At 32.2% G+C, this 15,640-nt stretch overlaps 1 protein-coding gene across 4 annotated transcripts in view; it reads right to left on the bottom strand.

The window, feature by feature from the left end:
* Nucleotides 1-15,640, bottom strand: part of LOC127718879 (solute carrier family 15 member 1-like) — a 63,559-nt gene that overhangs the window by 18,749 nt on the left and 29,170 nt on the right. For all 4 annotated transcript variants that reach the window (XM_052224939.1, XM_052224941.1, XM_052224940.1 and 1 more), the window contains 5 exons: nucleotides 14,680-14,838; nucleotides 13,606-13,652; nucleotides 11,389-11,520; nucleotides 10,249-10,369; nucleotides 7,213-7,344 (listed from right to left, as the gene is read on the bottom strand). In XM_052224939.1, coding sequence (XP_052080899.1) covers nucleotides 7,213-7,344; nucleotides 10,249-10,369; nucleotides 11,389-11,520; nucleotides 13,606-13,652; nucleotides 14,680-14,838 — 591 coding nt within the window. The remainder of the gene's footprint in view (nucleotides 1-7,212; nucleotides 7,345-10,248; nucleotides 10,370-11,388; nucleotides 11,521-13,605; nucleotides 13,653-14,679; nucleotides 14,839-15,640) is intronic.

The following is a 15,640-nucleotide window of genomic DNA, read 5'->3' as shown; positions in this document are numbered from 1 at the left end:
TACCCATTTGCGTGACTGGTCCTGTCCTATTTACAGTAAGAATTTATCAAAAGCATACACTTATATATATATACATCATACATATGTGCACCTTAATAAAACATTAAACTTTAAGGTCTCATATTAGCATTGTTGTAACATTATTCATTTGTTATTTAAATGGCACTTTAGCATGTATGTTAAGAGGCTTGGTTATGTTCAGAGACAAAAAATGTGTTTCAACTTTATTTAAAAGATCAGAATTTTGTTGAAGTCAAATTTGTTTTATTTTATTTTTCACATCTTTGCAACAATACAATCATTTTTCAGTTTCCATTCTAAAACAACTTTTTTAAAGTTATTTGAAAAAAAAACCAATTTACTAAATAATGCCTCCTTTTAAAAAATGAATGGTCATCTAAATATGGATTCAGAATTTGACTGAGAAATTACTTGTCCCTGGCAGCCAAACAGCCTGGCCTCAGAAGTACAAATGTATGTATTCTGGACCACCTGTTCTGGACATGTTTAGAGGTGTTTGATAAAAGAAAATCACTATAATATACATTTTATTCTATTTCGTTGGCTCATTATTGAATGAACACCACAACTTCTTCATTTTTGTCTCGACTTAATGGAGTCAAAAAGCAAACATACAATGTAGGTATGCTGTTTCTAGCAGCGGGGACGGTTTCAACAATGTATTAGTTTCTGATTAGATCAGTTTATGGGGAACCACTTGTGGTAGGTCAATGATATTTAATACCCTATGCATTAGCATTGGCACATCTCATTTCCATGGAGATTGTTTGGCCCCGACCCATCAGTCATTGTCTGTAGACTTTGAAAATTAGGTCAGTTTATTTGAGACCACTTGTGGTAGGTCAATGATATTTGGTGTGCAGTTGTATTAGCATTGGCACATCTCATTTCCATGGAGATTGTTTGGCCCCGACCCATCAGTCATTGTCTGTAGACTTTGAAAATTAGGTCAGTTTATTTGAGACCACTTGTGGTAGGTCAATGATATTTGGTGTGCAGTTGTATTAGCATTGGCACATCTCATTTCCATGAAGATATCTGGCCCTGTACCTTCAATAATGGTTCATAAATAACTTCATTGACTTTCAATATTTTTCATAACTTACATGTTTAAGTATTGCTATTTTAATTTTAACCATCAAAATTAAAAAAGGCGAGACATCTCTCTGTGAGAACATTTTATTTTTAAAGCTGAATTACATTATGCAGTTAAATATCAATCATGGATTATTTTTTTGACAGAATTACCATGAAATTTAATTTCAGGCTTCAAATACTGAATACTGGTTCATATGAGACATGTAAGAGGAAGGAGTGATTGTTCTGGAATGTTCAACTTTACTTTGGAACTTTTTGCAAAGTACTTACAGAATTCACACGAGAAGCTAAGATCAACTCGACTTGCCATTGGAAATTATATGTAAAGTACTGTAACTTAAGAATCCACATTGAAAACCAAGATCAACAATACTTGGAACTACATGTATAATCAAAGTACTGTCAGAATTCACATGAGAACTCAAGATCAACTATTTTTGGTGACGATATACAATGTGCTGTCAGAATCCACATTAGAAGTCGAGATTAACTACTAGTAATCTGGGAACTATATGCCAAGTGCTGTCAAAATCCATATAAAAATCCAAGATCAAAAGGACCTACTTTACCTACATGTCCCATTGATGAACACAGAATATTGGGTCATATAAAGAACACTGAAGAATAATCAAAAAAATATATTGATATAGAAATAGTGAAAATATGAATCTGATCAGTAAATGATTGTACATGTATACATGTCAATTTTGAAATACACAAAGTATATTAATGTTTAATATCTTTGATCTCATAAACATTTGAAGACAAAAATCAAAAATGAATCAAAAAATTCGTAAGGGTTCCGCGGAACCCAGTGTCTCGCCTACTTTTGCTGTTAATCGCAGGCTCAACAAAAATGAGGAAAAAAATTAATAAAAATATTCCTTTCTATACCATCTTTTGATTGTTAGTAGCTTCTGTCCAAGTTTGGTACAAATCCAGGATAGTTTATGAATCTAATAAATGTTTTAAAAACTTAAACTGCAGACTGTATGTAATGTTAACTGGAAGAAAAACTAAGTCCATTTATAAGTAAAATACGGAAAAAATGGAACAAAATTTGAACAAAATTTCCTTCTAGATACTAGCTTTTAATCATAAACAAGCTTCTGTCCAAGTTTGGTACAAATCCAGGATAGTTTAAGAAAGTTGCTAAAATTTTAAAAACTTTAACCACAGAGTGAATGTAATGTTAACTGGCAGAAAAACTAAGTCCATTTATAAGTAAAATACGGAAAAAATGGATTTTTTTTTTTTACAAAATTTACTTCTGGATACTATCTTTTAATCATAAACAAGCTTCTTTCCAAGTTTGGTAGAAATCCAGGATAGTTTAAGAAAGTTATTAAAATTTCAAAAACTTTAACCACAGAGTGAATGTAATGTTTCTTGGCAGAAAAACTAAGTCCATTTATAAGTAAAATACAGAAAAAATGGAATTTTTTTTTTACAAAATTTACTTTTGAATATTATCTTATGATCATAAACAAGCTTCTGTCCAAGTTTGGTAGAAATCCAGGATAGTTTAAGAAAGTTATTAAAATTTCAAAAACTTTAACCACAGAGTGAATATTTGTGGACGCCGCCGCCGACGACGACAGAATGTAGGATCGCTATGTCTCGCTTTTTCGACAAAAGTCGAAGGCTCGACAAAAATGAATCAAATACCTTTTAGAGCTTATTTAATTTATTTTTTGCTGCAAACATGAAACAGGACAAGCAAACTGCAATGTATGCCTTTGTCTTGTAAAATTAAGCTAATTGGATTTGTAATTTTTTGGAAATCATAATATCATGTGGCAGTTGTTAAAATGCATGTGCCTTTCTTTTATCTTTTACCTCACCCACCACTTGACCCAAATGGCCATTTGAAATGTTTTACATCATATGGCATTTGTTGCCCATCCATTTTTAGCTATTTCAAAAGTCTTTTCTGGATAAAAGGAGATTTGGAATCTAGTTCAATGAGATAGCATCCAAACAAAACAGTCAAACAAATTATACTGTCTGAAAAAACTGACACAATTAGGGAAGGTGATTATAGGGTATACCTGTAAAATTGTGTCTCACTAACTGACAACCTCATCATCTATCACAATGATCTAGATAACTAAAATCAGGCAACTATTGTTTTGTAAAATTAGATATGAACTCCAATTAATAGGGATTGCAACATTGATTTCTGTAAATGATATTTAAAAAAAAATTATAACCATACCCTAATTATGGCCTTATAAACATAAAATTTAACTTGGAAATATTTCTAAGAGTAGAAAGGGGAAAATCCTGTCTGCGTAATTTTTATCTCATTTGATTTATGTTTGATCAATCACCTGAATGTCATCAACAATGTACTTTTACATTACTTTGTTACCCTAAAAATCCTAAAAATATTGCAGGAGAAATATGGAGTACAGTCAAACCTGAGTAAACCGGACCCTGAATAAACCGGTTTCTTGTTCATTCCGGCCGAAAATTAAAGTCCCATTTTTTTCCCTTCATAATCTTTGTTAAAATACCCTTTGTAAACCGGACCCTGTGTATTCCGAATTCCGGTTTGATGATGCAGTCCCAATACTCTTAATTACCTCAATTGTTACCTGTCAAAACCGGTTTGTCTAATTAATTTAAAGTGATAAGAGTATATGATCGATACGAAATCAAAACATATTTGTTTAATTACACAAGCTTTTCAGGATAATCAATTAGCCAGGTGTTTAACCGTGAACTTACACATGAAACAGTAGTGAGCTGTATTATTGAAACACTATAAAAGTGTAAATTAAACTAAAAGACACGCCAAATAAATCTCGGATAGAACTTACGTTGAAACTTGGATAATATTTTTCAAATCGCGGAGTATGAAATTTACCTCGTGTTTTTAAAATCCTGGGTTCCCTGTTGTGAACCCCTAAACCAATGACATCATAATGAAGAACACCCAGATGATAATCCATGGGTATCGTATACTGTACGACAAAGTTTAGATCATGATGAAATTTCGTTTGATAAAATTCTGGCTTTTTAATCGGCTATACTAACGTCGGAAATGAACGATGGAAGTAAAACGAAACTCTGGTGTCACAATTCAAACAACGCGAGAATTCTGTTGCAAATGAAAACAATGAACACAAAGTGAAAGTGAAACTGACAAGTTGGAGACTGATGCTACCGAGTTCTATTTGACTTACGAGGATATGTAAAAAAAGCTTAAAATATTTTTTTTTTTTTTTTATTTCGAGGAACAACCAGTTTCTTAAATTTCTATAGCCAATAAATAAGAAGATTGAAAACAACGATCGTTCGAAGTTATTACGTTTTGTATTTATCAGTTTATAATTTACAATCAGACAGAACTTTTATATGCAATATATCGGACATCACTAGTCATTAACTTCAGGTCAAAACGGAAACCTGAATAAACCTGCCCACTGTCCAAACCGGCCCTTTTTCATAGTCCCGTAGCCGGCCGGTTTATACAGGTTTTACTGTACCGGTATTCATAAACAAAACAACAACCCAACAACTTTTTTCCTGCCTGTGATGAAAGTGACAGAATGTGAGATATAGGGATTACAATCTGGTGTCGGCATAAACTATTTGCATCAAGCTTTATATTTCAGAAGGTAGAAGACCCAGAAGCTTTATACCTTGTAGTCAGATGCCTTATGTTACAAAATGTCCATCTGTCATATGTCTGCTGTCTTTGTCCTCATTCTCATAGTTCAGCAGCTGCAACATGTATAATAGGATACCTATATTAGGTATATGGGTCACTTGCAAGGTCTACATGTCCTTCAGACAGGTTTAATCTGATCTCAACCTCATTTCATGGATCAGTGATCAAGGTTAAAGTTACCTGATTAGGGCTGTTTCTCAGATACTGTTAGCAATAGGTCATTGGTCAATGTTAAGTTTTTGTGTTTTGGTATGTTTTTCCAATACTTAAAGCAATAGGTAAACTGTATTTGGTGTATGAAATGATAGTAAGGTGTACAGGTCTGTCTGGCAGGTATCATTTGTCCTTAACCTCATTTTTATAATTTATTGGTCAATATTAAGTTTTCATGGTTTGGTCTGTTTCTTGTATATTATATAGATGCTATAGTTCAACAACATTTGGTGTATGGAATGATTGTAAGGCTGGCTTGGTTTATCTGACCTTGGCCTCATTTTCATGGATCATTGATTACACAAGTGTTTGTGATACTTGAAGTAAAACTTCATCTTTAGGAATATCAACATAAAATCAGTCATAAATCAATCATGATTTATTAGTAAAGCAGTTGAGACATTTCAGCTTGTGCACTCTTGTTGACACAAAAAATGTGTTGAAAAATGTGACTACCATACATGTAGATGTATCTAGGAATCTATGGTAACAACTTTAAAAATATGTGATCTATCCTGATATACTTCTTGTTTGTATTGAAACAAGTCCTAATAGTTCACACCATTTGCTTGTAAGCATTATAGTTTTTAAGAAAACTTATTTCCTTATTTAGTGTCGTGAAATTGATTTCACAAAACAACTATCATGGTTGAAAGGAAAATCAATATCTTTGTAACACTATCAAATCTGTCTACTCTGTGTGAAAGTTCTTTCGTATAAATTGCACAGAATAAAAGTTTAATTGGTGCTAGCTGAATGTCCAATGGCAAATTTTTTAAGCATATTAAGGATGAGGACATATTGATGATTAGTACCATATGTAGGTTCTGCAAAGTAGGAAGGGCAAGATATATGGACTGCCACTGGTTAATGAAGGTACAACTTATGTAAGATATGGGAAATATTCCCATTGTTACCCTACAAGGCTGCATATTTATACATCCAGCTGTATGAACACCCTGTCTTAGCAAGGGTTTATCTGTCGGATTAGGGAAGTCATATTTCTATACTCATGTTAACCCTACGAGTCCAGTAAAAAAGAAAAATTGATATCTCATCTCATTATCATCATAGACCGATAATTTTGTTACTTTGCAGCAGGTAGGTCAAACCTCAGACTAGTATACTAACTATATAGCATATAACATGTATATCATATATATTATATCCCAGGACAAACCATTGTTCATACATTCATTGAGAAAATAGTCATTCAAATTTTTTGCAGCAAAGACATACTCCACTTTCATTTTTGAAATCAAGAACTTACGCTATTAGTTTCCTTTTCAAAAAAAAAAACACATGTGAAAAAAGTAAAACAGAAGAAGTTAAAGTTTGCCTATAACACAGAGTAATTTAATGTATGTACTGGGCAGAGCTTTAAAATTACAATCCCAATTTTTCCTGAACCAAGTAAGTAGTTTATAGTTTGTTAACATATAAAGCCTTTAGCTAGTAGTCTTTGGAACTGCCTGGTAGATTGTTGGGTCCTAAACTAATCCATGACTGGGTCAAACCAAAGATTTAGTGCTTCTCAGCAAAGCATGCGCATATGCCACATTGAGAGATAACAGCATAGACCGATATATATATAAAAAATGAAGATATTTCAAGTTAAAAAAGATTTATGACAGTGACAAAGTATAATAATACGCAAACCTGATAGCTATAGCGTGCAGATGAACCTCTCGATGCCTTATGAAGCAAACTATATGGATTTTACTCGTTGTTGAAGGCCGTATGGTGACATGCAGGTCCTTTGTTTACAGTTAAATGTTGTGTCTTTGGCAGTCGTACACCATGTCAATATTTCAAATTTTTTTTTTTATGCATTCTAATATTTCTGTCCTTTTAAAATTTTATGCGAAAAAGTAACAAACAGTTCTGTATTTTTTATATTATTTCTTTTTTGTAGAAAGTTTTGCATTGCTTATTAACACCGAGAAAGGTTCTGATGTCGTCAAAATTATTTTTGAGAAGACTCCTCAAAGCCATCGTTTCCAAGATGAAGAGCACACTCTCGTCATTAGAAACATGCATTAAAAACCGTGCACTTTTAAAGGGCAGAGCCACCTAAATAAACAAATACGTAACAAAAAAAATCCATGCCCAGTGGGTTAGAAGAACATGAATACTAACAGCTCCTTTAACAATCTACATTTGTATCATATCCTTAGTGAATCTTATAACATAATAATTACCTGTGAATATCCAAATGAGAGACCAGTAATAGAGAATAGAATTTCTCCAACAGTTATAACTATATACTGTGGTACCATCACAAACATGGATAAGGAGTTCTGTTCTACACTAGTAAATAGCATTAGGTTTGTCTGAAATATATAACATGCTATTCAGAAAACAATAACATATTTGTCCTATAAACTACAGTACAACTTGTACAACAGAAAATAATAACATATTTGTCCTATAAACTACAGTACAACTTGTACAACAGAAAATAATAACATATTTGTCCTATAAACTACAGTACAACTTGTACAACAGAAAATAATAACATATTTGTCCTTTAAACTACAGTACAACTTGTACAATAAAAATAATCCAAGAAGTGTTTTAATATCTGAAAAATACTGTGAGTTCGTTAATTTTTGTAAGCTTTCAATAATTAGATATGGTGGTATGGTTTTTGAATACCTGGTCATCATTAATAAAATCCATTTTTCTAATTTTCTGTTGTTTGTATGTGTCCACAGCAATATAGGTTGAACACATAAGAAATCCAGAGCGCATATAGTGTCTTAGACAGCTGCTGGTATTTTTTTAAATCAAAGTGACGGAAATCACTCATGGAAAGATAGGAAGAGTAGTTTGAATAATTTCAAATCATATTTAGGTATGGTGTGTACAAAAAGAACATTATAGCACTATTGCTGACAATTGTATTAACTGCAGGTCTTTAGAAGGATAAGCACTTTTTCAGGAGATAAAAAGAGCTAAATGTGAATCACTGATAGCGGGTCCCTTAATCTGCACAACAATTTCGTTTAAATTGCAGTTTATATCTTAACCAATAATATTCCCTGTTACATGTTTCACCTTTTATGTTTTATCTTTTGAAACAGAAGATATTTCAATTATCCTTGTAGGAATGGGACAAACAGATAGACTGGAAGCTCAGAACTTTGTTGTCTCAAAGAAAAATATACCACCTTAGTGGTCTCGTGTTCGCCTCAAGTGTGGGAGGTTGTGGGTTCAAACCCCGGCCCGGTCAAACGAAAGACTTTAAAATTGGTATTTGCTGCTTCTCCGCAAAGCACGCGGCATAAAGGAGTAAGAGCCAAGACAGGTCAACTCGGAGTCACAATAATGTGTCCGGGTAAGGTGACATGTCTTCCTGCGTACCGTTAACTTGTGAACGAGCATGTTAAAAATCAGACTCAGTGTGTGTCAGTCTAGTACAAAGCAGTGTTAATACTCAATCAATCAATCAATCAATCAATCAATCAATCAATCAATCAATCAATCAATCATCCTCCTCCTCCTCCTCCTCCTCCTCCTCCTCCTCCTCCTCCTCATCATCATCATCATCATCATCATCATCATCATCATCATCATCATCATCATCATCGAATCAAAGAAGGTTGTTTGGGGGTATTTTGTAAGTTGAAACATAGGTATACTATTTTTCTCCTCTAAGAATTGCTTATTGATTTTGAAAACTATTATCATGATTATATGACACTGAAGATTAAAAGTTGTAGAGAGAATTTCTATTCAATTTATAATTTAATATTTTCCAGAAAAGGGCATTGAAGATGTACTTTTTCAACATAAACAAATTAAAAAACTTATTTTATTGAAATGGGGATTCATTGTTTATTGCAAAAATACACTTCTTGTATTCAATTGACTAAAATTGTTAACAGATATTGATGGGGAATAAACTAAAACAAGAATGTGTCCATAGTACACGGATGCCCCACTCTCACTATCATTTTCTATGTTCAGTGGACCGGGAAATTGGGGTCAAAACTTTAATTTGGCATTAAATTAGAAAGATCATATCATAGGGAACATGTGTACTAAGTTTCAAGTTGATTGGACTTCAATTTCATCAAAAACTACCTTGACCAAAAACTTTAACCTGAAGCAAGACAGACGGAAGAACGGACGAATGAACGAACGAACGGACGCACAGACCAAAAAACAAAATGCCCCTCTACTATCGTAGGTGGGGCATAAATAATATCGGTTGCTTGGGTTAAGAATTTTAAAATGTTACTTACTGTATCAAGCAAATCACTGATAAGTGTACTGACCTAAATTGTTAATTAATTACAGATGATTATTGCACAGATTTATCAAGTAAAATATAGACCTTACTTGAATACCTTTTTTATAAATTATTTAGATTTCATATTTAATCCTTAATAAATCATTTATCTTTCAGACATAATTGTCAGTTTGTTTTCGATCTATGAGTTTGACTGTCCCTCTGGTATCTTTCGTCCCTCTTTTACAGATTCCCTTTATGTAGTGTATATCAAAAGTAATAGGCAATGAATAAATCTTTCATTTCTATTTATCAAACATCTAATATATACATTTATGTATTCAAAAATGAGGTCAAGTATTTGTGTATTGAGATGAATAATGAAGGGTATGCTTAATTATGTAAGACTGTCAGAGGTTGATTAGTAATGTGGTCAATATAATTGGCATTTACAGAGGTGTGGCCTTGTAATTAAGGCATCACCTTGTCTCTGATTGTTTAGTGATCATGACAGGTGTGAATCAAAATCACACTGGTATTGTATCATTACTTTTACCTAATCACAATGACAAAAATAGCCTGCACATTGACAAACCTTAAAGACATACATACTTGAATGAACAACTATAAAAATATAACCCAAATTTTACACATGTGCATATGAACACAGACATGAGAATAATAGGGAACTATATTTCAGTGTGAACACATTTTGTAGATTTAGTGGCTAACCTGTTCCACTTCTTGTAAGGGAGGCCGGTGCCTTAGGAAAGACTTGGAATAATGGTTCCAATCTTTCCAAAAACACAAATGCCTTTTAACTTCTAGGTGTTTAAACAAATGATGAAAATTCCCCTTCCCCCAGAATTTCTGTTGCAAAAAGAGGCTGCATATGACAAATACCACAAATGTCTTTTTATTGGGTTCTTTATATCTTTATAAGAAATTTCTATGTGGAAAAAACAATGATAATAAATTACTAAGTGTTTGATATACTGACCTTGCTATTTTCATTATATAACAGAAGTGTATATATTCCACCTATACCCAACTTAACACTGGACATCAAACTCCAATCTGTTTCATTATCACCATTCTTTTGTAACTTATAAACTTTATAACTGTTAAAATCAAATTTTATTAGGTAAACAGATAAATTTCCATTACAGCAAAATGAGTTAATACATCGTCTTTAAGCACCAGGCCTTAGTCATGAATTGACCCTTCATATAAGAACATATTTTATATCAAGAATGTTCAATTTAAGTAACAGTAGGAATAATGACTGATGTTGTTTTGGGGCATAACTTATAACTCTTAAAGGGCATGATCATTTCATCTATGTTTGGTAGCTGTTGATTTGTTTAATTTCTCCATTTCCAGTATGAACTGTGATGACAATGTTTGGCGTTTTGTGTCATACAGGAGAATATAATGTTATCTATTTTATGTAAAACTTTCCTCATCGATGCTTAATAAGTCTTTTTCAAAGATTCTCTTTAACTTTATCTTAATGTCAATATGTCTTTATAAGTAACAGTGGTAGCCATCTTTGATGGCAGTCAAAGAACAATACTTACAGGAGATTAAAGAAATATCATTTTGACAAAGTTTGGAAGCAGTTGACCATTTGTAGTATTTTTCATAATTTTCTACAGACTTTTTTAACCCTATTTGATATACTTTGCCATAGCTATACAAATGGCAGAGTGGGGTATGAATTTATAAGCTCTGCACACTGTTCATGAATCAGGATTGTAATATTTAGAAGTACATGTTTTTTTACAAACTTTGTAGAATTTCCTTTATTTCAGTCATGGCGCTCACAATAATAGGTTGGAAAGGAAATAGTTCCCAGCTTTAAATAGATCACATAACACTGATTCAGACAATATTCCAATTGACCAATAGACATTAAGTATGTTAACCTTGTGATTGTAACAGCTCTAACTGGCCTTTGGTCCAGGAGGTAAATGATGCCAAATCTTATGCAACAAAAAACATCTATCTTTTCACATAATTCTGATTATTTTCCTTGTTTATAAACAAACAAACATGATTGATTTAAAACTATAAATCCACTGTTGAAAAATAACAGCTGAATAATTAATTTAAAATTACTTAAGAAATATTATCTTACCTTTCAGGTTCTAAAGATAAGTGGGTGTGGTTTTTGATATCAAATGTGATCCCTGTTTTCTCTGAAACAGTACCAGTATAAGTAGTTGGTACCAGTTTCACACTGCCTATAGAATTATCCATATTCATAACACTGAAAAAAAATGTGCAGTTTAAAAGAAGTTATATATAACAGTTATACATGAGTCTTTGCTGTTACTCCTAAATGCTGCATACTTGGTAGAAAAGCAGCAAATACCAATTTTTCAAGTTTTTGTTTTGACCTGGCCTAGATTCAAACAGATGCCCTCTCGTGATCAAGCTGCGCATGCTACCACTCGTGACCAGACCACCAGACCACTGATATAAAAATAAGGAGATGTGGTATGATTGCCAATGTTCAAATGAAGTGGATGTACGCAATTATAAGCAACCGTATGGCCTACAACAATGAGAAAAACCCTTATCTTATAGTCGAAACAATTCAACTGAGAAATTCAATGTCATAATTTATAACAAAACAATTTACGAAATACAAATATGTTAGACATGAACAAACGACTTGGGACAGGCACAAACAGAATGTGGCGGTTACCAAATATTGAACTTGTTAAACTGTGACCAAAGATTCACCTTTATAACCAAGGACCACAGATTGACCCTTTTAACCTAAGACAACAGTTCGACCCTGATAACCCAGAACCAAAGTTCCCAAACAAATCATTCTTTTCATTTGATTTCCAATACATTAGGCATTTTATAAAAGTTTATTGAACTAAATGAGCTACAATTATAAAAAAAATATCCTAATATAACATAAGGTAGTCATGATTTGTCTCATATTAACCATGGAAAAGGCCTGTCCATGTTAAAATCCAATTTAAACAATGGGATGCCATGCATTTTCTTTATGCTAAAAAGAAAATGTACCAAAAAAATCACCAGATAGGTGATGCTATTAACAAAAAGAATGTATAATAAAACCAATTATTGGGTTTTTGTCGAGCCTTCGACTTGTGTCGAAAAAGCGAGACATAGCAATCCTACATTCCGTCGGCGGCGGCGTCCACAAATATTCACTCTGTGGTTAAAGTTTTTGAAATTTTAATTACTTTCTTAAACTATCCTGGATTTCTACCAAACTTGGACAGAAGCTTGTTTATGATCATAAGATAGTATCCAGAAGTAAATTTTGTAAAAAAAATATCCTGTTTTTCCGTATTTTACTTATAAATGGACTTAGTTTTTCTGCCAGGAAACATTACTTTCACTCTGTGGTTAAAGTTTTTAAAATTTTAATTACTTTCTTAAACTATCCTGGATTTCTACCAAACTTGTACAGAAGCCTGTTTATGATCATAAGATAGTATCTAGAAGTAAATTTTGTAAAAAAAAATCCTGTTTTTCCGTATTTTACTTATAAATGGACTTAGTTTTTCTGCCAGGAAACATTACATTCACTCTGTGGTTAAAGTTTTTTTAAATTTTAATAACTTTCTTAAACTATCCTGGGTTTCTACCAAACTTGGACAGAAGCTTATTTATGATCATAAGATAGAATCCAGAAGTAAATTTTGTAAAAAAAAAATCCTGTTTTTCCGTATTTTACTTATAAATGGACTTAGTTTTTCTGCCAGGAAACATTACATTCACTCTGTGGTTAAAGTTTTTAAAATTTTAATAACTTTCTTAAACTATCCTGGATTTCTACCAAACTTGGACAGAAGCTGTTTATGATCATAAGATAGTATCCAGAAGTAAATCTAAAAAAAAAAAAAAATCCATTTTTTCCGTTTTCCAGTTAACATTACATACAGTCTGCAGTTAAAAGATTTAAAACATTTATTAGATTCATAAACTATCCTGGATTTTTACCAAACTTGGACAGAATCTTCTTACAATCAAAAGATAGTATTGAAAGGAATATTGTTATTACTTTTTTTCCTCATTTTTGTTGAGCCTTCGATTAACAGCAAAAGTAGGCAAGACACTGGGTTCTGCGGAACCCTTACAAATTTTTGAAATTACAATATATATCTTCTCCTTAAGGAATGAAGAAGAAGATACCATGAAGACAATGAAAATCCAAAGGTTAAAAAAAGAGGCTACACCATGAAATTTTTGTGCAAAAAAAATATTGTGATGTTGTCATTTCCTGTTGATCATGTTTAATTGGACATTTTAAAATGGAACATAACAGGGATTGATATAAGAATCTTTTGAAGATTAATAGATTTACCTTATCAAAGCATTTCCTTCCCTTGATTTCTTTCTTTGATCCTCTATCTGAATAAAAAAGGAAATAATATTGAATAATTTGATTGATATAAGGATTAATTTCGACAGATTTCTTTGAATTTGTGGGGTACAGACCTGTATACTTTCCCCATTTATGGTTGAATTTGCCTTAATCTTCTTTTATATAAACTGTATATTTCCAAGCAGGCAATAAAAAGAATTAAAATGGCATGTACACACTTATTTACTCAATCAAAGCCATAGAATATTAGACTAAAAGCAATTAAGAGATTCATCAGGTCCTCTTGTATTTAAAATCCCCCTATGGAGATTTTTAGAAGTTGTTGATTCTGTGAGTATAATGAACCACAAATTAAAGCCTTCAGCAAAACATAAGTATACAAAATTTGTAAAAACCACGAAATGAAGTATCCACAAATACATGAATGTTCTTCAATTTACACAAATTGGTACCCTAGAAAATAAATGAATGCACAGTAGTATAAATTTTGGTCATACCAACTTTTTAACATTAAACTAGACATCATTGAGATGGGAGCCATCTCTGTAGGCCCTACTGACCTTGAACTTTGATCTAGGAAGTTGTACTAACATTATGACACACCCTCTGGTGTTGGTTAATATACATGTCAAATATAAAGTATGAAATTATAACGGTTCTCTAGATATAGAGTGGACACAATTTGTTATGGACAGATTGATCACTATAAGGCGACCCTCCACTAGGCGGGGCCCTAATTATACTACATTATCATCTGTTTGTGTGGCAAAAGTTCTATTGTTTTCTATTTTGGATTGAGCAGTGTATGTGTTGTATATTAATTTGAAACTGAGGATAAATAAGTTAGTATTGGGTACTTATACCTTTTTCTCAGGACTCTAATCTTCTACTGTTCAAGTAAAGAAAGCTGGAAGATACACTTAAAGGTATCTAAGTTATCTCCCTTCATACATTAAACTATCCCTGGACAACAAAGAATAGAAAGAGTGGTTCCATTCATCTTTCAATATCATAAAATAACATCCGTTAAATACAGAAACAAGGTATACCAACCTTAATAAGATCCAGTGATAAAGTATTGTTTTGTAGAATAACAAGTCTATATGAGTGACTTCCAATGAAATTAAATGTTTGAGAGATATTTCCTGTAGAACAATCTGCAGATACATTCCATGTGATGTTGCCAGGTTTGAATTTCTGAAATTTACCTATCTGGAAAAGATGAAGTGGTATTATACTAATGGTATTGCTAAAAAACAAATCAATAATCCATTCCTCAATAAAACAAAGTTAAGATCTAATAACTCATAAAATAAAGAAGTTTGTATATCCAAGTTAGACATTTTTAGACTATGTTTTCTGATAGACTTAACTTTTAAAGATTTAAATTGCCTTGATTTCTTATTTTTCTAATCTATGTGATATACACTTTAAGGATCCCATTGGAAATAAGTGGAAAGGCTTTCATGTGTTATCCTTGGAAGGATATCAACTTGAGAGTGCATTTTAGAATAACTCTACAGTATTTGTTTTATTACACATTTTTAATTAATAGATATAAGAAGATGTGGTATGAGTGCCAATGAGACAACTCTCCATCCAAGTCACAATTTTTAAAAGTAAGTCATTATAGGTCAAAGTACAGCCTTCAACACGGAGCCTTGGCTCACACCGAACAGCAAGCTATAAAGGGCCTCAAAAATGACTAGTGTAAAACCATTCAAATATGAAAACCAACGGCCTAATCTATTTAATTAAGCATATTTTCAAACTGTACTTGTATAATTTAAATTCAATTGCTTAATGATTTCTATTTTTTCCCTTTACCTTTGCCTGAACTTGATTAACGTAGTAATCTGTCTGGTGTGAACAATAATAAGAGTGAGCGACAGTTTTATTGATAAAAAAAGCACTGTAATATGGATTTTGTTACTCATAGCCAAAAAAACTGTTAACACAGAGATATGTCTTGCCTTTTTGTTATTTTGATAGTATAATGCAAATATTGAAATTA

This window comes from Mytilus californianus, unplaced genomic scaffold (genome assembly GCF_021869535.1).
Source record: "Mytilus californianus isolate M0D057914Y unplaced genomic scaffold, xbMytCali1.0.p SCAF_10, whole genome shotgun sequence".
NCBI lineage: Eukaryota > Metazoa > Mollusca > Bivalvia > Mytilida > Mytilidae > Mytilus > Mytilus californianus.
Note: the sequence above shows the minus strand (reverse complement) of the source record. Positions and strands in the feature narration are given on the sequence as shown.